This window comes from Spermophilus citellus (assembly GCF_964194105.1).
Source record: "Spermophilus citellus genome assembly, chromosome: 2".
NCBI classification, from domain to species: Eukaryota; Metazoa; Chordata; class Mammalia; order Rodentia; family Sciuridae; genus Spermophilus; species Spermophilus citellus.
The window spans coordinates 33,758,423-33,783,065 of NC_138183.1; the positions used below are offsets into that span (position 1 = coordinate 33,758,423).

Here is a 24,643-nt window from a genome sequence, read left to right on the forward strand (position 1 = left end):
CCAGACCAACTGGTTGTTTCTGGATGACTGTTAACCCCAACCCTTAGGATCTCTCAGGGAGAATTTTCCTAAAAGAGATTGAGACCCAGGGCGAAGCTCTTTGATCAATAAAGACATGGGACTTCATTCTCTCACATCGACTGGCACAAAAACCCAGACCTGCCGTCGGTGTTCGCCCTGATAGGTTCTTTTTTTAATCATTCATGTTGACTCCACGAAGGTGATGAGGTGGATCTGGGATCGTTCTGAAATCAGAATTACCGAGATAAACTCCCGCAGTGCTGCTGCAGCCCAAAGTCTGACACTGATTTAAATGATCAAATATTATTAACGCACACACTTGAGAAGTGAATTCCATACCGACTCGATTGTGTGATAAAATTGTAAATGATAGGAACAGATTTTAAAGTCAGACTGGTAATTACTAAAAGCAACCAGACACCCCCCTGCTAGGCTCTGTTGGGAGTCCCCTTTCAAGTTTATATTTACTTTGGTGAATCAAACTGTTTGAGATTTCGGCTTTGGTTAGTCCCCCTCCGGCCAACATGAACATTACAAAGTTTTGACTGTGGTAGCAACACATAACCAAAAGCATTCTTTATTAAATAAATCGAGACCATCTCCAGACCGAAAGGAATCAATACAATGCTCTTGTGTCCATCTGTCCACACTGAGAAAATACTAACCCAACATTTGAGGTCAGGCCAGTTTGTGCAAAGTCCGTTGCAAATATCTTCATACCTGGGTATTTCTGTAAGTACCAAAATAAAAGATTCATCTTTTTTTTTTTAACTAATGAGAATACAAAGTACAACAATAGAATATATATCTGGATAGAAAAATATTATAAAGTTTTAATTTTCCAAATACCAACCTCTTATGATTACCCTTGAAAAATGGGTATTTTGGAACATTTTAAAAGTTTTCAAAATCAGTACAAAGTTTATTCACATTTCTTACTAAATCCAACATGTTCACAAATGGTAAAGTCCCTTAAAAAAAACACAGCAGCCGAGTTTGTGGTGGGCTCCGGTCACCATACTGACAAGTCTCTGTGGGGCACAGTCCAGAGGCCCTCAAAGGCTGCTTGGCACAGTGATGCTTCATGACATACGCTCCTTGAAGAACCATTTCTGATCGTCCAAGTTGGTGCAGTCCCGTAAGAGTGGCACGAAACTGTTACCGAACTCCTTCTTCACAGCCTGGACACATTTATTGGACTGTTCGTGAAATAGGGAACCATCCTACAAAGGATAGCAGACATTGTTCAATACAAGGGACCCCTCGGAAAAGTCTCTTTTCTCTAAAAACAAATTCTGAAGAGCTCAGGGTGTGATTTTTTTTTTTCATCATTTCAAAAATACTTATTGCAGGGTCATCTGTCAATATGAATTGCAGGGTGACAGCGACTCAAGACTGCCCCCTATGGGCAGAGCAAGGCAAGCACAGACTTCAGGGGCTGCCCTGCGTAAGGTGGGGCTGATGGCGCCACCTGCTGGCTACCAGCCTGGATCTGTCAGACCCTACATTTCATCCCTATTCTGTTTTGCTTGCTTCAGGGAAACAACAAAGATCCTTTATCTCTTTCACTTCTCTTAGGTCAACCAGTTCCATCCCTGATGATCCTTTCTCTCTTTTTCTTTAATATTTTTTTTAGTTGTTGATAGACCTTTACTTATTTATATGTGGTGCTGAGAATCGAACCCAGTGCTTCACACATGCCAGGCAAGTGCGCTACTGGTGAGCCCCAGCCCCAGCCCTGATCTCTTTCTCTTATGTATTTAAAAAGAATCAGGATACTCGGCCATAGTCCAGCTCAGCCACAGCTCAGCTGGGTGAGTAGTAAGACCCTTGGCCGCCTGATCTAGTTCCTGACGTGTTACCTGGCTGGGTGAGAAGCAGTGGCTCTGCCAGTCATAATCCCCAAATGTCAGAGGACAATGATCTTCACTCAGGACCTTCCCTGCTCTCTCTCCCAGCCCTTGCTGAGCTAGCTCCTCCAGCCTCCCTCCCAGCCCCAGTCTGCTGCCTCTGGCTAAACTCAAGGCCCTGCTTTCGGTGAGGTTAATCATGGCGGAGCAGCAAACAGGGGGAACAAGTCCCCTGCCAGCTGCAAGGGAGGAGAAACCCAGGAAACAAAATCAAATGTATAATAGGATTTCGACGCTATTAACCTGGAATCCTTTCCTAAGAGCTCGTGGTTGCCTTCAGTGAAACTTAAAGGTAAATAATTAAATAAAGTCTTCCCTGCTCACCCTTTGAAACTAACTTCTCCTTAAATGGTCACTGAGATTTAAGATAAAATTTTTAATGATACGTCAAACCAATTTTATTGCTTCTAGTTCGCATTACTTCTCCTCGGGGACTTAGCTCAACTTACAGTTGGCTTTGGGGGACAGGCTGAAGTATTTCTTCCTATTTTCTTATATCAAATAGACAGCATTGCAGTGCTTGGCGTTTCTGGGCAGAGACTGCAAATTCCATCGCTAATTATAACATTTTTTTCTATAGGAAAACATATTCCGACTTTTCGTCATACTTAAGATTTAACCCATTTATAAGCCGTACAGAAGACTCTTTCCCTCCCTGAGGCCAGGTTGGGAATGAAAGTTTCCCAGGGAGATAAAAGATAACTAATATTTTCCATCCAATTATTTTCTTTGGATTTATTTCTCTGAGTGCTTTTTAAAGTCCTGTTGCAGGGCGTCAACGTCAGTGCCTTCTGGGCCTGAAAAAAACACCCAGTTCTGAGTCAGCAGGGAGTGTTTAGAAAGCCAACTGCACCCCAGCCTGTTTTCTTGGTTGTAATACCCCCAGTAACAGCTCGTCTCTATGGAGCTTCACCGCTGCCAAAGGTTTCTGGGTACACATCAAATCCTCAGAGTAAAAACAAGACTGCAATTATTATGCCCATTTTACAGCTGGGGAAAAAAAGGCTTAGAGAAGTAGTACAGTGACTAGTATCTGCACCTGACCTCAGATCCTCCCCCTTGGGCTGCTTCTCTGGGTTAAACCCCATTCCATCTCCAGATGACACCCCAAGAGCTCTACTTCCCACAGGGGCCTCTGTAGCTCATGGTACAATGGGAAGGATTGGAAGGGCAGAAGGGAGTTCTCCCAATACAGGATGCTGGGGCACCTCCTCGGGTTCACAGCGAAGTTCCTGCTCTGCCTGGGTAGGTCGGCCCGAGACCCCCAGGACTAGGTCAGGGAGAGCTCCGACTTCCATGCTTCCCAACAGCCCCGGACTGAGCAGGGAGGGGCTGAGCGCTCACTGACCTCCCGCAGGAGGAACTTCTGGTTCTCGGGGACAGTATCCTCGCAGAGGTGCATGATGAGGACGTCAGTCCCGGGCTCCACGGTGATGCAGGCCTCTGGCTGGTGGGTGTTATAGCGGATCTCCTTCTGGGATGTGTACTCGAAAAACTAGAAACAGAGCAAGCAACACAGGTCAGCTACCTGCTGATCTGGACAGAGGGGAGACCACGGACCTGGGGCCAAGGCAGGTGTGAGGCTGGGGTCAAGCACTCTCCCTCACCACAGCCATCACCTGTCTGATCGGGCTCTGTCACGGGCCCCAGTGCTCAGCCGGCCCCTTCTGTAGCTCAACTGACCTCTACTGCAGTGTGTGGCAGGTACCAGTGGAGTGGCCCCTGCTGGTGCCCATCTTGCTTGCTGGATGATGAGGACGGGCTGGTGTGGAAGGTCAGGAAAGAAAATGGACACGTCCCTGTGCTAGCACTTGGGGGCTGTCTGTGACCTGGACTGGCCACTCCCTCTCCTTTCCCTCGGTCTCATCCCCCACTCCAATATAACGGATATAAAGGGGCCTGGAAACGAGAAAGTGCTGTGCAGGGCAGGCAGCAGGACTGCTCGGGGAAGATGGCCCATCCACGCACCCAGAGCCAGCTACAGCGCTTGGGAAACTACTGGTTCCTGGCCCCACCCCAGACAGGGATAAAGCCCCTTCGATCTGAGATGGGCCTAGGGAGCTGCATTTTTGACATGATACCCACCTGCCCCACCAATGACACAGTGACTGTCCCAAGGCCTGTGGAGCAAAGTTTCTCAGACATGTCTCCCTCCCCGGGAGCTGGGAGAGCAGGAAGCTGGGACTCAGCGGGGCAGATGGGCCTGGGAAGCTGATGGTACAAGTCAGCTACCATCAGCTCTGAGGAACAGTGTTCCAAGAAGTGAGAAGAGCCTCAGTTATTAAAGGTAGCAGTGGCCCAAACTACAACGAGTTTACTGCTGAACATAAGGGGACTTGTGGTCCAGTGGAATCCGGTGAATCTGGATTGGAAGAAAACTGCTGAACCTCCCCCCTCCTGTCATCCCCAGGTGCCTGAGACTCCTTAGCAGAGTCAAAGCTTTGGTGGTTAACAGCCGCCCCTCCTGTTAGCCAACAGGTCCTCAGACCCTCCAGAACTGTCTCCCCTGCTCCATCTAATGAGTAGCACTTGATCCAGAAAGATCCACCTGGGCCCCCAGCTGAGACAATTTTCTTACAGTTTGAAGAATGGTACTATTTATTAAAACTATAATTCCATTTAAGAATTCATTCTAAGGAAATCATTCAAAATGCAAATCTGTTTTTTATTCCCCCTTCTTTCTAACTAAAGATGTTAGTGGAAGAGAGTTATTTATAATTACATAAACAGGGAAACAACCAGTTAACTAAACAGTAACACAGGCACACAATGAAACATCCTGGGGAATGATGTTCTCAAGGAACATCTAATAATATAAGTACAATAAAGTTAACATATTATAAAATATATAGGTGTTATGATAACAACCATTTAAAAGACACAATATAAAGCTTGTGTATTGACAAAAACCGGAGAAAAGGTGTCTTAATTGTAGCTGTGGTCTCTCTGGGGCTCGCCATTCACCCCATAGTTCTACTTTTTAAATTTCCCCAAGTGTTCCTTAGTGAGTATATCCTACTTCGATCATGAGAAAAACAATCAAAAAAGTTTTTTAAAATTTTTAACTGCTGGAGATTGAACCCAGGGCCTCACACATGCTAGCACATGAGCTATAACCCCTACCCCCCAAAATCAGATATTTGATTTTTTTAAAAAGTACAGATCTTTGCCCCCAGGTTCCTCTTTCAAGGCCCACACCTACCTGGTTCTGGCCCAGGCCGTGACAGACGTAGAGAATGACCTGCTGTCCTGCCACTTGGTTTTCATCAGGAGGGTTATAGTCAAAGCAGTAGTCTTTCACTCCTCTGTTCTGGAGCTAAACCAGACATAAAGGTGGCATTTTGGTCTAGATGCAGACAATAGATCCCACATTCAGCTCAGAGGAGGGTCCACAACATGAGGGCCTGCCTCAGGCCCTGGCCCCGCGGGCAAGAGCTTTCTCCTGTCCAACACTGTCGCGTTTTGACAGATCTTCCCATTCTCAACTGTCGCAGGAATCTTTACCCCCATTTTAAGATGATCAATCTGAGGATGGAGAGATTAACCTTTCCAGGCCCGAAAGCTCCTCTTTCTTCCTCAATAGCAGCCTTATTGCTGCACTGGTCCAAATACATCGGGTTATAGCCTTGAACTGAGATTAACTAAGCAAACTAAACCAAGCTGGTGATAGAGAGGAAAGGACTTTTAAAAATGACTTCAGAGCACAGTGTGTTTGATAACCTTTCCTCAGTGAAATATATTCAATAGGCAAATAGATCTGCAAGGAAATCATAAACCTCATTTAGTCTAACACTGTCCATGTGATACTGTGCCATTGTTTGGAAACTATTTATTTGGGGATAAAGCAAATCAGGGTTGTGTTTTTTGTTTTTGGTGGGGAATACTGGGGATCGAATCCAGAGTGCTATATTCCCAGCCTTTTTATTTTTTATTTTGAGACAGGGTCTCAGTAAGTTTCCTGGGCTGGCCTTGAACTTGAGATCCTCCTGCCTAAGCCTCATGAGTAGCTGGGATTACAAGTGTGTGCTACCACAGCTGGCAAGTAAGGATGTTACTATTGTTAGAAATCAAGGTTTTCGGAATAAGAAGAAAGAAATAAAAGTATTATGCCAAAGAAGCAAAGTCTTGTAAGATTAAATTTGAATTTAAGATGTTCAAATAAGATGGTGATTTTTTTTCCTCAAAGATACATATGTCCTTTCTGAGCCACTGAAAAAGCTCAGAGCTATACTAGTCTGCATGGTAGCCACTGTCCCATGTGGAGTCCAGTGGTCACTGAAATGGAAGGAATCCAAACCGAGAAGGGCTCTATGTATAAAAATGCATGCCAGATTTTAAGACTTGATAGTTTGAAAAGAATCAGAAATTAATTTTTCTTGAATTAGTTATGATATTAACTATAATGTTGAAATTGAAATGCTCATGTTTTTTGATAAGCTGGTTTAAATGTGCTATTAACTTTGTTTATTTCTTCATTTCATAGGGCTGCTAACATTTTCAAAATGACTCATTTTTTGGCTCATATTACGTGTATGTGGGACGCTGGTCTAGAAGCCATAGCAACCTGGAGTGACCGGCCCCACCAGCACCCATGCGGACTTGGAATACTGTTTCCTGCCAAAAGGACAGAGCTTCTGGGAGGAGAGGAAGGAAATTTTTAAGATGAACATGGAATAACTTAGCAAGTTATCAAGGCCAATGGCCTGGAGTCAAAGATCACAGAAGCCAAAATAAAAAAGGCTTCCATTAGCCAAAGATGGAACAATTTAAATATTGAAAAAAATAAAAAGGAAGACTGAATTGATTGAAACACGTTGGCCATATGGACACACAGGTTATCTAAGTCTGTTTTGTGCTGCTATAACAGAATACCATAGACCTGGTAGCTTATAACAGAAAGTTATTTTCTCACAGCTCTGGAGACTGGAAAGGCTAAGATCAAGGAAACAGTGTCTGATGAGGACCCCCTCACTATGTTCTCACATGGTGGAATGCAGAAGGGTAAGAGCGTTACCCAGCCCCACAAGTACTTAGTATAGCCTACTACTTTACAGTGATACACAAGAAAACAAAGAGCCAAAGAACAAATGGGCCAACAAACAAACAAAACCCACTGGACGCAACTGTAGGAAAATAACTAGGCAAATCAAGAGAAAGGCATAAGAATTTATCAGGCCTCTTCTGTGTGAATCCTTCCTGTGTGGATACCAACACCTTAATAAGTACACAAGAAATGAGAGAATGAGAAAAATCATCATTTAGCAACTGCATTGGAAATAACAGATCCAGGCAATGGTTATCAAAGGCAACCAAAACCACTCTGCAGAGGCGGACAGCGGGTCTCATAATGGATCATCCAGGCCGTGGTTCCCCCATCGACCCAGAGACGCACCTTATCAAAATGACTGGACCTTTGTGCTCCTGATACGGCACAACGTGAATGCTCCCACCAGGGTCCTCCACACAGAGGTTGACCCTGACCCCAGTCAAACCTTTAGACCTCACTCCCATGGTAAAGAAATGTCGGGGGAGAGGAGCGACTTCCAGACAGCACAGAGAAACCAGGAGGCCTTCGGAGTGAGAGGCTGCACACACAACCAATCCTGTGTTTTTCCAACAACTTAAAAGTATCAACAATGAAAGAAGAAAAAGGAAAAGGGGACCTAGGTTAAAAGGGACTTAGGAAACAAGATGTGATGGCCAAACACGAGGGGGCTTTGCTCGGGTTCCTGTTGGGATCAGCCAACCACCCAAGGACAAATTCGAAAAAATCAAGGGGAATATGGATTAGAGCCGAGAGTAAAGGACACGAAGGAATCAGTGTTTTCTTCGCCAGGTGTGACGAAGACTGTGGGTTTGTAAGATAAGGTCCCAACTTTATGAAGCTACATACAGAAGTGCACAGCAGTGACAAGGCACAATGCTGGGGTTTGCTTAAAAAAGAGAAAAGCATAAAGCATGGAGGGGGGAGGAGAGAGGGAAAGCCGGGAGGCAGAGTCTGGAATATTCCAGAATCTCAGGAACGAGGTTATCATTCATCATGCCATTCTCTCTGCGTTTCTGTCTGTTTGAACATTTTCCTAATGAAAACAGAATTGAACAGCAACGTCTTGTTTTGTTACTGATCCAGGATTTCCAGAACAGATGCCGACACTTCTGGTAAAAAAACATCAGCGAGGCGACCTCACGGGGAGGGTGCGATTCCTAGTTTACCAGACACCGTGCACCTCAGTTGGCCTCGCTCCAGAAACATTTCTTTAAGGTTTTCTGAAAGACTAGAAGTGACTCTCCAGCGGCCACTGCTGCCTCTGTGAACTCACAAGTTAGGAATGACCAGCTAGCCAGGCCGTGGAGACCAGAAGTAATATATTAGTAAAAAGCAGGACATGGACGCACCCAAGTAAGCCTCAGTTTCCTCCTCTCTAACTCAGAATACTCACACTTGCCAATTTCCAGGTGACTTTCAGCTCTGACATTCTGGACCCAAGGCTCAGACACCCCAGGGTAAGAAAAGGACAGAGGATGAGAAGGTGGGAAGGGTGTGGGATGGGGGGGGTCCCAGGTCCCCACAAAGGGGCTTTCCTTGCCCAGGATCAGGCCCCGGGGCCAGGGAATTCCATGCCCACCAAGGCCCACATTGCGCACCATCCCGAAGAAGCCAGGCCTGTCCTCAGGCACATGCAGTTCTGGATACACCGTTTCCAAAAACCATTTGAAGTCCTTGCATCGGAGTTTATCCCGGAGCTGCCTCCTCTCTGTCACATCACCAAAGGGTTCCTGGAAGACAACACAGTGGTGAGTCCCTGCAGGTCCTGCAGGTTCCTGTCAAAGCCCCTCTTCACGGGTGCCAACAACCTCCCATTTTACTAGCATCTACTGCATGCTGGGCACTGGGAAGAGGAGCCTCCATCCTGGAGGCTGCTTAGTAAGAGAGTCTGTCACACAGAAAATCCCATCCCCAGGTGCTCTAGGGACATGCAACCCAGCACATGAGGACAGGAGACAATGCTCCTGCTGACAGAGCCCAGGAACTAAACCCTGGGGCCACAGGGGCACCCTTGGTGCTGTGCATCAGCACAGAGTCATCCTCAGACCCAACCAGAGGAACACCGGTGTCATCACAATGCAGGCCGTGTGGCATCTGGATCTACTATTATTGCCTGAATTCGCACTTTCAAACACAGGTATGTGTCCCAGATGCCATTATGAGTGAGAACCTATGTGCTCAGTGTACTCAAGGATAAATACACATGCATGATGGCCAGAGTAAAATGCTGCAGTACACGATGCTTAAATACTTAAATAAAGCAAGCCTGTGTGTAGTTCGGTAAATGTTCAGCCGAAAGAACTATCCCTCTGGTGTTGTGTTAAAGTACTAAAAATTGACAAGTGGAATAAAATTGCAATAAGAAGTGAATGTTGGAATAACTTTTCAGGTTCCCACGACTTCCTGGAAGTTCTTCTTTGATGGGAGTCACCATTACCCTCCTCCCTGAACTTGAACCAAAAAAAATACATTTTAGCAGCCAGCCCCCTCAGCCTAAAGGCGCATTCAACGCCCTCAAGGAGATTCTCCAGGTAACCTCAGGAATAGGAACTGTGGGTTCCAGAACCAGTGAAGTGAGGAGCAGATATTTCACTCTGAAGCACAAGGCAAGAGGGAGGAGGCAGAGGCTGACCACCACAGAGCCCCCGAGGTGGAGCGGGCCAGCAGGAGGCCAGGCTGAGAGGCCCCAGCTGTGCAGAGCAGGGCAAGGGGCACTAGAGTGGACAGGCACTATGCCCTTGCTCCCCATCACCTAGGAGGCCTCAGACAGGCTCCCCAGTCTCCCTTCCAGAGCTTCAGCTTTCTCATTTACGTGACTGCTATCTGCAAGACTGCTACAGGGACTTCCATCAAGCACCAGGGCGGAAGTCTTGGAACAAGACCTTCTAGTGTAGCCAAGTGGCCCTCAGTTATGCAAATACGGGACACACAGTACCCTGGCCTGGGGCATGCAAAGCTGGCCTCTGACAGGCAGTGCAGACGTGGTGGACAGCATTGTGCCTGAGGCCCAAGACCTTGTGGGATAGAAGGAGCAGATCCCCTGTCCACAGGTCTCTGAAACAAGGGCAGAACAGGGTGCTGTCTGAGTAGGCCCCAAGCCCCCCGAGAAGCCTCACCTAAGAAGAAACAGGCTGGCCGATACCCGGCTCTCACAGGGCCTGAGTGTGGGGGTCATGGGCTCATCTCAGCATTATGTACCTGGGGTCTGTGGGAGTCTTAGGGTCTCAGCAGTGTGTGCCTGGGGTTTGTGAGGGTCATGGGATTATCTCAGCAGTGTGTGCCGAGATTTGTGGGGGGGTCTAGGGTCTCAGCTGTGTGTGGCTGGGGTTTGTGGGGGTCTAGGGTCTGAACAGTGTGTGCCTGGGGTTTGTGAGGGTCATGGGATCATCTCAGCAGTGTGTGCCGAGATTTGTGGGGGGGTCTAGGGTCTCAGCTGTGTGTGGCTGGGGTTTGTGGGGGTCTAGGGTCTGAACAGTGTGTGCCTGGGGTTTGTGAGGGTCATGGGATCATCTCAGCAGTGTGTGCCGAGATTTGTGGGGGGGTCTAGGGTCTCAGCTGTGTGTGGCTGGGGTTTGTGGGGGTCTAGGGTCTCAGCTGTGTGTGGCTGGGGTTTGTGGGGGTCTAGGGTCTCAGCTGTGTGTGGCTGGGGTCTGTGGGGGTCTAGGGTCTCTGCAGTGTGTGGCTGGATCTGTTAAGAGAAAACCAACCAAACTGAAACCTTAGCACACTATGGGGACACCACTGGGCAGAGAGACTTCAGCCAGGCCTTGGGCAGGGAGGTGGGCTGGCACTGTCAGGAGGAGGCCTGCCTTCCACAGCCATGACATCTGGGAGGAAGGGAGGCATGGGTGTACCGGCCACTCTCCAAGTCTGTCTGTCTGGAAGTGGAAGCGAAGAATAAGCCTCCAGGGTTCTTGGACAATTCAAGAAGGCTCAGAAGAGGCCTGGAGCAGGAGACCTCTATCTAAGGAGGTGGGAGTGTCCCTGGGCAACAGCTCTCACATGAAGAACCAGGCCTTAGCCTGTACCCTAGGTGGGGGGACTCAAAACCATACTGGCTACGGAGGGACAAGCCATGACGTGGGTAACATACCCAGCATGTGACACTGTGTATTCCAGACTGGCTTCGTGGGCACAGTCAAGCCTTGGTATTCCATACCAGCTCTGTATGTGCGAATTCACCTACTTGTTAAAATTTATTCATAAACCCCAAAACAAAGCCCTTCTAAACCAGCCCGATCATACTGCCAAAGCGCTATCTAGAGTTCCTACGGGCAAAAAAGTTTGGGATGTGCGTTATGGGGAAAATACCTGTCAGAGATTCATTCAAGTGTGAGTTACACCACGCTTGGCCCCAAGTGCAATGGTACTGAATCAACAGTGTATGTAAACAGGATGTCTTTAAACAGAAACACACACCAATTTAGTTCTGTAGTGACTAGACCACTGTGACCTGGGTTTGCAGGAACCCAGTTCCTATGTCCCCTACGAGCGATCGCTCATGTTCACTAATTCCGTGTTTGCGGTAGCTTTGTGGAATGTGGCTACTGTGAACAGAACTGACACGTTACTACTACACATGGAGGAATAGAGTTTTCCCATGCATGTATCATGAGGGCCCAACCTGTCCCTATTTCTGAAGCCAGATCAATTATCAGCAGCCGAGGCCAGGTGGAGCGCGGTGGCGGGTACTCACCAGGCGGGCGCGGGGGTTGCGGTGGTAGTAGAGCTCCTTATAGTCGTCCATCCACACTTCGGCTGCGCGGACGCTGTTGGCCAGTGCCTTGTTGCGGGAGTAGGGAGCTTGCTTGGGGAAAACGTGGCCCACGTGGGAGCAGGGGTGTGTTTCCAGAGTCCCGCCACACTGCCAGATCTGCACACGGAGCAGAGGGGACGCCAGAGCCCTGAGCAAGGAAGGAGCCGCCTGTCCACAGTGTCTACTGGGCACACAAAAGTCCTGATGGGCATCGCCAAGAGACTCAGCCTCCTCAGGCGGGAGGCCACCGATCCAGCATGCTCATGAACACAGCAGGCAAACAAAGAGCACGAAGGACAAGCCATTGCAACCCAGACCCCAAAGTCCATGCACTAATGCTCAGGCACCAGGTGTGCGGGAGGACCCCCGGGGATGTCACCGGCAACCCACTCACTGGTTATGTGGAACAAGCTTGGTTACCTGATCGCCTAGCCACAGAAGATAGGAAAGCAGCAAGGGAGAAGAGAGGTTTGGAAGAGAGAGAGGAAGGGCTTCTAGAAGCAGGCAGAGAAGCCTGACACCTAGGGGAGAGGCAGAAAGACATTAAGACACATCCCAGACTGCCCTAGTGAAGCCGTCTAGGGTCACCAACAACTCAATTTCCCCAAGGATGGTAGAATCAAAAACAGCTTCTGATATCCTTAATGGAGGGCGTGAGTCCTCGGTGGAAGGCCAAATTCATCTTTATTAACGATTTTTTTGACAGCAGGACACCAGATAAGATATTTGACACTTAAAAATGTAGGATTCCATTAACTGGAAAAGCTACTGACATGCTCAGGATCTTTCAAAGGGGCTGAGGTGGGCTGGGTTCCACAGAATTTACTGGAAGCAGATCCTGGCCCCACCCTGTTCTATCAAGTCTGACGGTCCACAGACTGTGCCTGTCCATCTGTCTTCTGGACATTTCCCCAGCCGTTCTCCCGGGGTCCGTGTCTGAAAGCCATGGTGCTAAATAAAGACTGCTTCCTAGTTAGTGAATAAAGGCTCCCAGAGGCAGGATCTGAGTTTTAGTCCGATCTCTGCCACCAACTCTGAGGGACCTTGAACAAGTCCCCTCCCCTCTCCTGGCCTCAGTTCCTCCCCTCTGCAGAGGGGAAGAGAAGAACTAGGTGACTTCCCAGCCTCACATCTTTAAAATTACATTTCTGAAAGTTAAAAAAGAAGGCAGGCATGTTTACAGGATGTACAAGGCGCAGGATCATGGATACACTGCCAACACGGAGCCGTCCCTCTGGCTCTCGTAACAAATCCAGGTGGGGGTGGGCAGGGGAGACCAGGTTCAGAACAAGTCCAAAGAGAAGACTGGAATACTTACCCTAAAAGAAAATTCGAGGTTTTCTCCTCCCCAGACTTCCATTCCTGTATCATAAGACCCCAGATATTCAAAATATTTCTTACTCACTGCAAACAGCCCACCAGCCATCGTTGGAGACCTAGAAAAAGAGGGATAGCCATATTTCAACGTAAGCAGCAGGAAACCATTACAGCTGGTGGAACTGCCTTCCCGCCTTGAGCCCTTCCATCCATTCATCCATGTCAACCCTGAGCTCACACTCTGCACCCAGCTCCCAAGCTGGGTCTGAAGGCACAGATGCACCTCATCATTCCTGTCTGGAGGAAGCTCATGAACATCCCAACAAAGAAGTCCTCTGGCTGTGACACACGTGTTAGCTAAGGTCAGCCAGGGCTGTGGGAGACACAAAGAGGGCAGCAGGTAGGGAGGACAGGGCTGGGTTTCCTGAAGGAGGTTCAGTCTCTGGGGCCAGGGGAGCTGGCCAAGAGCATGAGCAGGCCCAATTGCGGGAGAAACCCTGGCACTTTGATTGACTGATGATTGATGCATGCATGCACCCAGTGCTGGGGCTCAAACTCAGGGTCTTGCACATGCTAGGCATTGCCACTGAGCACGTACCACTGAGCCATACCCCCAGCCCTCTAGACCTCTCAGAATCACAGAGAACAAGGGCTGAGGAACAAGTGCTGGCTTAGCATGTGTGAGGCCCTGGACTTGACCCTGATTCCTGGTGCAAAAAAAAAAGAGGCAAATTTTAAGTTGCACATATTTTATCACCAATATTAAAATCAAATTAATTAATTAAAATACAGCAATATACAATCTATTTGTATGACAAAGATACTTAATAAAAAGAAACAAATGCCCTAGGAATAAGTATGGAGCCGGGAAGGAAGCCAACAGCTAAGTGGCCCTAACCAGGACCTTCACTGACAATGAGGAACACTCCCCCAGCAGGCAAGCCCTCACCTGATGACATCGATTGGGGACTGCATCTGCATCCTCTCCCTCTCAGGAACCACATGCCACGTGAACACCAGCCGCCAGTCGAAGCCACCAATCTGGGGCTCCCCGGAGTTGCCCAAGTACTCGAAGGTGTTCCAGTCGATCACGTCAATCACGGGGCACACCACCGCAGACTCCTTCTCGTGGATCCTGCAAACACCCAGGACATCTCATCTCTCCTCTGCTGGCAGGTGGCCCAAGGACAATTATCAAGTTCAAGAATGAACTCTCATCTTTCTCATAGGAAGGAGGACACCCGTATGAGAAAGGCCTGCTTCCCTTATTCAGGGGCCCACAGCCAGATGGGAGCCCCCACAGGTGATCACCACAGGGGGACACTGAAGAGGCCAGGAGGAGACTTTAACAGGAAAAGTCCCATCACTTTAATAATTCCCTGATTCTTTCTATGAACATTCTGGCTAAACTTGAATCCCTCTATTGAAAATCAAGACGTGTAAAAATCAAAGATGAGGGGCTGGGGCTGGGGCTCAGTGGTAGAGCATGCACCTTGCACATGTGAGGCACTGGGTTCAATTCTCAGCACCACATAAGAAATAAATAAAGGTATTGTGTCCATCTACAACTAAAAGAATATTTGAAAAAAAAAATCAAAGATGAAAGAGAGGCACCCAGAGTGAAGAGTCAGCTTTACAATTAGATTATAAATTTTAATCCTGCTTATTATTTGCTGGGTGACATGAGCCAAGTTACCTAACCTCTTAGAGCCTGTTACCTCATTAGTAAAGTGAAGTGAGAGCATAGGGCTCAGGTGAGGATTCCCTGAGGGACGGTCTGTAAGATGTCTGGCAAAAAAAAAAAAAAAATGGAACTACTATTCTTTTATTTTAAAAGTTGTTGTTGGGAGATATTACACACAGTAAAAAATGCTGCAATTTCCTGTTGCGGGTATCAGCCTGTGTGTGTTTCCTGCTGTGTGAGTGTGTCACACGGTCTCCATGAACGCTAACACAAACCATCCTCAGTATGCCCACACGCTCTGGTTTCTTGGCATCTGGTTGATACCACACAGCAAAGATGAACCGAGACAGGACCGAGAGTGAAGACTAGATTTCTTTGGGTTACATTTTTGGGGCTATTATCTCAAGTTTGAGACCTCAAAGTCCTGGGAGTCAGAGACCAACCAGCCTTGAGCTAGAAGGGCTCTAGCCCAACACCAGAAAGCCAGACAGAGGGGGATTTTAAGTACCACAGTGAGTAAGGTTTACAATTTTAGGGGAGCTTGAACCACTCAGGACAGTTTGATAAGACCCGTGAGGTCACCAAACTGAGGAAGCTGGAGACTGAGGATCCACTCGCAACCACTTCTTCAAATAAATCAACGATATGGGCCCACAGCAGATCTGCTGGGCAGGTTCGGAGACACTGCCTGGCTTTGCAAAGCCGGAAACTCTTGATTGCAATCAAGCTACTGAACCACAAGCAGCTGGTCTGTACAGATCGGGAGCCTGACTGGGGGCTGGTGGCCAGCACAGGAGCACAGGACTCTGACTCATGGGGAGAGTGTGTGTGTGTCCCCACAGGGATGTGCCCAGCACCTGGGCAGAACCATCCTGACTTATGCAAGGCAGGATAGTTGGCATCTTGGCACCCAAAATACCAGAAGCGCTCCCTGGTGGACATGACAATCAAAAACTCCTTCCCCAAAAGCCACTGAAGGAAAAGGTGAGGGCTCCCAGCTGGGGTCACCAGGGCCACAGTCTATACAACTCAATGTGCCTCAGCTCTGTTGCACACCCGAGCCCCTGGAAACATCCAAAAGCTAAGTCCTGCTCCTAAGAATACTGTGGTACAGATCCAGATGTTGTACCACAGGGCCCGGTGTTCACAGTTTCTAGGGTATTCCCCGTGGACACACAGAGTGGACAATCCCCTCACCCACAGGTGTAGACAGAGCAAGGCCTTGGCTGTGGGGAGGGTGGGCTGCAGAGGGCTCTGAGGTGGCATCAGCACATTAGCTAAAGAGGAAGAGTGGCCCCTTCAGACCTGGACTCCAGACGTCTGGAGGTGGCCCCCTGTGCACAAGGTGAGGAACCCACCAGTCCAGGTTCCAGACACCACTGCATAAACAGCCCCAGACTCCGTCTGAGAAGCCCTGAATCTTTACTGATGAAGCTCCTAGAGGGGAGGAGGAGAAAGAATCAGCGATGATACCCCAGGGGACAAGGAGCCAGGACAACAAAAAGTAGCAGAGTAGCACTTGGTCTCACCTGGAAAGGAACGCGAGACACTAGCAAATTAACATGGTCAACCAGCTGCTGGAGGCTGTGGGTGGGAGGACATTCAACTGCAAGTTACCCTGACTCACAGAAGGGGCACCAGACAGAGACCCCCCACACCTTCCCCTGCCTCCCAGGGGAGCTCCTGGTTGTTCAGCCCAGCTCCTGGCTTCTGTGATGCAGAATAGAGAGGACCTACAGAGAGACTGGAGGCAGGGGTGGAGGGGGTCAGGGGACAAAGGGGCCTGAGGCTGTGGGGCAGCAGGAAGAAAGACCTTGACGACAGGGATGCACAATGGTTTATATGATTCCCTTCCTCCATAAATATATATATATATATATATGTATGTATGTATGTATGTATGTGTATATATATATATATATATATATATACACACACACACACACACACACACACACACACACACACATATGTGTGTCTGTGTGTGTTTATGTTGTAGATCCAGACACGGTGGTACATGCCTGTAATGCCAGCTACTCAGGAGGCTGAGGCAGAAGGCTCATGATTTTGAGGCCAGCCTTGGCAACTTAGTGAGACTTTGACTCAAAAAAAAAGTATCTTTTACTACTACATTGGCATAAAGACAAATATAATCCAGGCTAGACTCATTATTATATACTTATAATACTTATTTTTTTCCTTCTGATTTTAAAATAAATGAACATAAAAAACCTTTTGCAGGGGCTTGGAGCTGCAGTTCTGTGATAGACTACTTGCCTAGAATGCAAGAGACTTGGCTTCAATCCCCAGCACTGGAAAAAAAAAAAAAAAGTCAGAAAACACTTTTTGGGTGTCTTTGGGTTTCAATGGCCCTAGGCATCACGCTCACTGGGATAATAGAGAAGTGAGTCTTGCCTGAAAAAAATATGTCAAGGGGCTGGGCTGTGGCTCAGAGGTAGAGCACTCGCCTGGCACAGGCGCTGGGTTTGATCCTCAGCATCAAATAAAAATAAATACATAAAAAAAGTTATTGTGTCCAACGAAAAAAATATATATCTAAAAAAATGTTAAAATATATGAGAAATTGTGATTCTGTGTAACGACAACTTTTTAAAAGTTGTTGCTTGATGATACTTCCTGGGTCACCTACGATAAACCTACATGGGAAGTAAAAGCAAACCGTGCAGGACCTCCCTGCTGTGCTCTGCTCTCCCAAGTGATTCATCCATAACAGCGGAGTGTTCCCGCGGTTCCCGGGCATTTCACTGTGTAACTGTGCCCCTGTTATGGGCAACTTGCTAGAGGCCCCTAAGCGGAGCCTGTCCCCATGTCGCCCACCGCCACACCCCTCCCCGAGCGGGCAGCTCACGCACCTCTGCAGCAGTGGCTCCAGCCACCCCTCGTGGCACTCGCAGTGACAGTCCAGGAAGGTCAACACTTCGCCCTTGGCCACAGACGCCCCCAGCAGCCGGGCTCGCACCAGGCCCTCTCTCTTGGTGGCGCGGATCAGGCGCACCCTGGGCAGGCCCGACAGCTCCTGGGCCAAGCGCTCCTTCAGGTGCTCTGGGAGGCAAGCAGAGCAGCAAGGGTCACCGTGACCCACCCGGGGCCTCCCTGCTCTGCTTTGCTATGGGGTGCCCTCGACTCGCCCAGAACCAGGGGTGGGAGGTTCTGAGGCCGGGGAGGTCAGGGCGGGGGAGGTTCCGCAGCACCATTTGCATGGCCAAGGACACACACGCCTGTCAAATGCTCTGCTCTGAAGGGGTGAATGGCCTGGTCCCCGAGTATAGCTCAATAAAACTGTACGGAAAGGAACTTCACGGCTTGACTTGTGAATATTAAAAAATAAAAACACACAAGAACCACTGTGTCCCCCAAGGGAGCACTGTGATTAAAGCTTGGTCCCTGGGGTGGTGGTGTTGGGAAGGGTGGGACTTTTGGGAGGGAGTCCCCAATGGGAAGTCCTTACTAAGTCACTGGATACCGTCCTCATAGGGACTGGTGGGACCCTAGCCTCTCTCTCTGCTACTAATTAGAGGTATAGTCACTTGCTTCTGTATGTGCTATTGACAAGACCATCTTGCCATGATATGATGAAGACAAGAACTGGGTCCAAGCCTGTACCATGCCCTTGAACCTCCAGCATGGTGAACTAAAGTAATCTCTTCTTCATTAGTAGCCTGTGTCAGGTACTTTGTTATAGTGACTAAAAGCTGACAAATATACATGATTTTTTGTTATTAAAACAGTAATTATATTACTAAAATTTTTCTGAGGAGCACTTTACAGTTTATATAGCAGGAGCAGGAGTAATGGCAGCTAGCATTAAAGAGAGCTGGTATGCTATGCTCTCCCAAGTGATTCATCAATAACTCATCTGACCCTTTAACAATCCTATGAGGTAAATACTAGTACTCTCCCCATCCCATAGAGGAAGACATTGGGGTCAGAGTGGCTACGCAACTTGCCAAAGGTCACATAGCAAGCAAGCCAAGGAGCCATAATTTGAACCCAGTGAATCTGTTCCAGATGCCACAGGCTTAACACTGCCTCCCAGAATTCTCTCCTGCAATCTCTCATCTTTATTAAAAGTCAAAAACTTGTCAGAAAGATATGCTCATGCCCATTTGCAGAAAAGGCAAACCGTCGAATGGACACGCCCCCAGGTAGTGCTGGCCCCCGGGGTCTCCTGAATCTACAGACAGGACTCTGGGACTAGAGGCTGATTAACAACCCTCAGTGGGTCGGGTGGGAACCCACGCAGACAAAGGAAAAATGAGAGCACTTCCCCATCCACGTGGGCTTTGGCCCCAGGTCCTCCACCATCTGCCAAGGAGAAAACTGTTCTAGGTTGCTTCGTAATTTATGAAAATGTTTCTCCAAATATCCTTGACACTTAAAAAAAATTCATTGGTTGGTTTTATTTTTAAATCCTAAATATGATGCAAATAAGCCGATGGCAGGAACAGGGAAGTGATTTGCAAGCAAAGTGATTAGGGGGCAGAGCCAGCGGACGCATGCGCTCATGCAGGGTTGCCCAGCACTCTCGGTGGGCTCCGCCTGCACTGAGCTCACGTCTGCCTGAGCCAGTCTCCTGTGTCTGGAAGAGGCTGGCTTCCTGCGGCAGGCTCGTCCTGACACTGCAGAAACAGGGACTAGGCAGCTGCTTAACTCCTCCAGGGCACTGGCTCTAAAAGTCCCCTCGCCGCCCTCCCCGAGTACAACAGCTGTGTGGAGGGAGCATGAACCACACTATGCTGTTGCCACTGAGCAGCTATTTAGTCCCGTAAAAATAAAATAATGTGGGGCTGAGGTTGTGGCTCAGCGGTAGAGTGCTTGCCTAGCTTGTGCAAAGCCCTGGGTTGGATTCTCAGCACCACATAAAAATGAATAAATAAAATAAGGATAAAAAAAATAAATGAAATAATCTGCTATTGCTGTTAGAAATGGTAGGGGTTTTTTCACTTTACAGTTTTCATAATATTTCATCAAATTAGAAGTTATCATTTAACAAGAGCTAACTATCTGCCAGGCACTGACCCAACACATGACCCACCTTATCTCATTTAATCCTCCCAATGACCCTAGGAGGTAGGAAGGTAGGATTATTCCCCTTTTGTAGGGGCTGAAGCTAAGGTGGGGCCAAGGTGGACACCAGGAAAATCATCGCTCAATATCGTGTGGTCACTAGGTGCTGAAGAGGGATTCAAGACCTCACAGTGTGGCCTAGCACCAGTGTCTACACAGGTAGATATGAAACAATCCCAGAGGAAAAGACAAAGGAAATGGAGGTGAGCACCTACTGTGTGGGGGCTACTACATGAGCACCTACTATGTGCTGGTGGGTACATGAGGTTCTGTCCTTCACATGACCTTGTTTATTCCTCACCACAGCTCCCTGAGGTAGGTGTGGTGGACACACACAGGTGCCATGGCTGAATCAAGGCAAAGGTCACCTCAGACCTAGCAGCCCAGAGCTCAGTGCCTACTAGACTCCTGGCTGGCATGGACACCGCGGCTTGTCCCCTAAGGCTTTTCCCCATGTCTTTTAGCTGAGCACATGACCAGCAGGATAAAGGCGACATTTCCCAGCCTCCCTTGCAGCTTGGTGTGGCCAGGCAGCCACCTTCTGCTCCGTGGGACGTGGGGGGAACTTCCAGGCAGTGCGCTGAGAGAGAGGGTGTTCCCTCTGCCCCTTCAGACCCCAGGGGCTGAGCAAAGTGAGTGGGGGGTGAGGAGCCAAGGAGAAGGTGGGAATCTGGAGCAGCACCAAGCTCGAACGCCATCCTAGACTGCATCAGATTTGGGGTGTGCGAGGGAGAGCTATTTCTACCTTGTGTGAATCACTGTTATTTTGAGCCCAACACACATGCCAATTAGAACGTATACATGCCAGCTCTGAAGTCAGACGGGCTAGACACAGCACCTGCCGGGGCCCAGGCCCAACAAGCAGGGACTGCTAACCCTCATGGGGGGTCCAGGGAGGGCAGTGTGGCTTGAAACAGGCTCAAACCTCTAAGCCCAGGATTCTACCTTCGCTGAAGCCTTGACATTTCCCCACGATTATGCTCAGCTGCTTTCATTGCAGCCAGTCACCCAAGAGTCCCTGCCAAGTCAAGGCTGGGGAGCACAGGGGCCGCAGAAGCCCCTGCCTGCTCCCAGTTTCTCTGTTGCCTGGATCCACCCCCACCATTGGCCATTCTCCACACAGCAGGCTCCTCAGACTGACCTGGGCCTTCCTGTCCCCCTAAAACCCACTGGTGGCTCCCTGCTAGGCTCACCTTTAAGTTTGAATGCCTTCAGGTGACCTCCAAGGCCTTACCTGATGTGGCCTACCCTCCTGCAACCTCTCCTCCCATGTCACCTCCCATGCTCACTCCAGCTGCTCCTGCTCTAGCTGTTTCTGGGCCAGGCCTGCTCTCTCTGAGGTCTTCAATAGGCACAGGGGACGCAGGAAGTCTATCCACCCCTTCTTTGTCACTCTCACCGCCACCACTGCCACAGCAGGCCAGACCCTTCCGGAAGCCCACGTGGGGGCTTACCTCGATCGCTGTAGTCATCCACCAGGATAACTTCTTCTAGCAGGATGTCCGGGGATGTCTCGAGGACACTGTAAACTGTGCGAAGGAGTGTTGACCAGGCTTCATTATAAAACGCTATGACAACGGATGTCCTGGGCAAGTTTTCATAATCATATGTCTTCTCTTTACATCTGCAAAGAAAAAAATCCAACTTTAGGAATCAAGAGCCCAGCCCAGGCTGGTTTGGGGAATGCGGTTATTCGGGGACACAGGACATGTCTCTGGGCTTCCCTCTGGGGAATGGGAAATAATCTGGAGGATCACCCGCAGCTCACCACGAGCCACAAGGAATCCCAGGAGATCCTAAGAAAGCTTCTCACCATGACATCCAACAACCTTGGCCTGTGGGATACTGTTTTCAAGTTGGAAAGCAATTTACAGATCTGAGCAACATACAAACCAGGCAGAACAAGAAGGGAACCAGACTCACTTCTCCCCTGACCCCACAGCTCTCCTATCTGTCCACGATGCTCCAATCCCACTGCCAGGCCTTTGCTCAGCCTGTTCCCTTGGCCTGGGATTCCCTTTCCTTCCTCTCTACCTGGCAAACTCCCTGTCCTTCAAGAGCAGCTCGGCCCTATTCTCTGGGAACCCTGTCCCTGTTGGGGCAGATGCTGGGCCCTGTGCTCCGCCAGCACCCAGCTCCTCTCCGCTCCATGTGCCGCTCACAGTATTGCTGCTTGCATGCTGTGCCCCTCCCTACCTTCGTCAGCCCCCAACAGTGACCGTGTGTCACATGTGCGCAAATGAGAATCGTGGTCAGAACACACGGACATCCGGAGAAGGGCTCTGCAGAGGGCACAACTACCTCCCCAGGGTCCAAGCCCTCCCACTGTACCCTGATTGGCAGTCATGGGAACCAATGAGCTCCTTCTTTGTGGGGTAGCCTCTGCTGTCACTCTGCACTGAAGTTTCCCTGACTGACACAACTCTATCCTCAGAATGACAGACAACAAATTCCCAGTGCCACAGGACTGACCAAGGGCAGTGTTGGCAATTACCAGCCGGAAGTGCCTGATGGCAAGATAGGGAGACACCATGGGTCACCAGAAGAACCAGGGTTTAAAATATGGGGGTTGGCGAAGGGATCAGCAAGGTATCGAGAAGGGGATCAATGCTGAAGGTGAGCCGGGCTACCTGGGAAGCTAAGGCAAGACCTCACTGGACAAGCTGAGGACAGGAGAGGAGAGGCAGAGCTAAAGGGGACTAGGTGTGATGCTAACGTCTGCTGACTGTGCTACGTGCCAAGCACTGCACCAGGGGACCTGTATCTGAACCAGTCGGTCACCAAGTACTTCCCCATCACCTACCACGTGTCAAGATCCCAGCTCTCATGGAGCTTACCTTCAGGGGGACATTCTGGTGTCATGAAGGCAGAGGGCACCTAGCCAGAGGGAGCTAGGTCCTCGAACACCATGGAAACATTAAATAGCATGGACCCAGAGGAAGGCTTTGTGCTCCACATAGGGGAAGTCTGGTCCCCACTCAAGGTGAGAAGAATTCAGCTCCATCTTTTGGAAGGAAGGACATTGAACAATCTGTAGACATGTTTAAAACCACCACACAAGAAGGCAGCAGAGACATGTGACTTCCAGGAGTGGGTCAGAAGATATCAATGTTTCCTTCTTGTTCCTTCAGTGGAATGTTCTATTCATTCTGGGGAAAGCCAGCTGCCATGTTGTGAGGACACTCAAGCAGCTAAGTGGAGGAACTGATGGGCATGAAACCAGGGCTTCCTGCCAATACCCAGGACAAACTTTCCAGCCATGTGAGTAGGCAGAACCTGTGGTCCCAGTCAAGCCTTCAGATGATAAAACACGCAGGCACCATTTGGCTGTGACCTCCTAAGAGACTCCAAGCCAGTTCCACCCAGTCCAAATCCCTGGCCCATGGAAACTATGTGGGATAATAACTGCTTATTGTTGTTTTAAGTCATTAAGCTTTGTGATAATACACACCTTTAAATAAAACATAAGAAACTATCGGAGAGACTCAAACTGAGACATTTAATAAACCAACGGTGCTATCTATTCTCTTTAAAATTCACAATGCCATAAGAGACAAAGGCTGAGGAACTGTTTCAGTCTAAAGGAGACCAAAGAGACATAATAACATCAGGGTCACACCTGACTCTCACTTTGAAAAAAAAAGCTGCTATAAAAGTTGGAACCTCTAGGTCAGATTAATTCCAATAACTCAGGAGGCTGAGGCAGAAGGATAGCAAGTTAAAGGCCAGTCTCAGCAGCTTAGCAAGACCCTGTCTCAAAATAAAATAAAAAGGGCTGGGAATACAGCTCAGTGGTAGTAGAAGGCTTACTAGCTTGCACAAGGTCCTGGGATCAATCCCCAAGACCTCAAAGAAAAAAATTTGAAACCTAATATTATATAACTTTCCTGACTTTGACAACTACATCATAGTATCATGAGAGATTGTCCTTGTTCCTGGAAAAGACATGCCAAAGAAATAATAAGTGAGGGTTGTCATCTTTGCAACTTACGCCCAAATGAGTACAGTATGTTAGTAGACATGTTGAAAGAGAAAAATTATAACAATGATAAGTGAATCTAGGTGAAGAATTTGCAGGACTTCATTGTGCTACTCTTGTCAATTTTTCCAATAATGAATTTTTCAAAATTAAAAGCTTAATATAAAAATAAAGAAAAAAGTTGGAGCACTGCAAAAAGCATACCCAAGCTCTAAGTCAATTCTGGCCTATAGATAGGTACCTCAACCTTAGTGGCCCTTACAAAGTTCTCCTTAATCTCATTCTTTCCTGAATCTACCAAAACACTCCCCTCCTCCATACACATGTCATAGCAAGTGGAAAACATGTGTGGAAGTTCAAAAAGGTTAACAAGTATATCTGGATTATTAAGACCCTGGGTACTCAATAAGATGCACAGAATATCTGTGTAGTGCCGAGGTGCAGCACACAAGGCGCCTTGCAGTGAATTAATTGCTTACTGCTATAGTCTGGATCTAGACTGTCCTCCAAAGGCCCATGTGTTAAAGACTTCATCCCTAGCTTGGTGCTGAGAGGTGATGGGGCCTAATGGAAGGTTTTGGGTCACTGAGACAGCACTCTCAAAGAAGCTTGTGGGGCCCAGTCTCTTCATCTTTCATTTCCAGTCATGAGGTAAGGAGTTTGCTCTGCCACACGTGCCACCACAGGCCCGAAGCAATGGAGCCAATCAATCTTGGACTAAACTGTGAGCCAAAATAAACCTTTTCTTTTTGTAAGTTTATTTATGTCAAGTTATTTGTTACAGCAATGGAAAGCTGCTTAATACATTGCATGGAAAAAATGTTTTGTGAAATCTAAGGAT

The 24,643-nt window shown here is 48.5% G+C and overlaps 1 protein-coding gene across 1 annotated transcript in view; it reads right to left on the reverse strand.

The window, feature by feature from the left end:
* Window positions 1-560: 560 nt before the first annotated feature.
* GALNT12 (polypeptide N-acetylgalactosaminyltransferase 12) overlaps window positions 561-24,643 on the reverse strand; it is a 31,258-nt gene continuing 7,175 nt past the window's right edge. The window contains exons 2-10 of the mRNA XM_081279414.1: window positions 21,278-21,447; window positions 17,609-17,798; window positions 14,001-14,186; window positions 13,053-13,170; window positions 11,675-11,851; window positions 8,577-8,708; window positions 5,134-5,247; window positions 3,280-3,426; window positions 561-1,244 (exon numbers count right to left, since the gene is read on the reverse strand). Coding sequence (XP_081135540.1) covers window positions 1,104-1,244; window positions 3,280-3,426; window positions 5,134-5,247; window positions 8,577-8,708; window positions 11,675-11,851; window positions 13,053-13,170; window positions 14,001-14,186; window positions 17,609-17,798; window positions 21,278-21,447 — 1,375 coding nt within the window. The 3' untranslated portion in view covers window positions 561-1,103. The remainder of the gene's footprint in view (window positions 1,245-3,279; window positions 3,427-5,133; window positions 5,248-8,576; window positions 8,709-11,674; window positions 11,852-13,052; window positions 13,171-14,000; window positions 14,187-17,608; window positions 17,799-21,277; window positions 21,448-24,643) is intronic.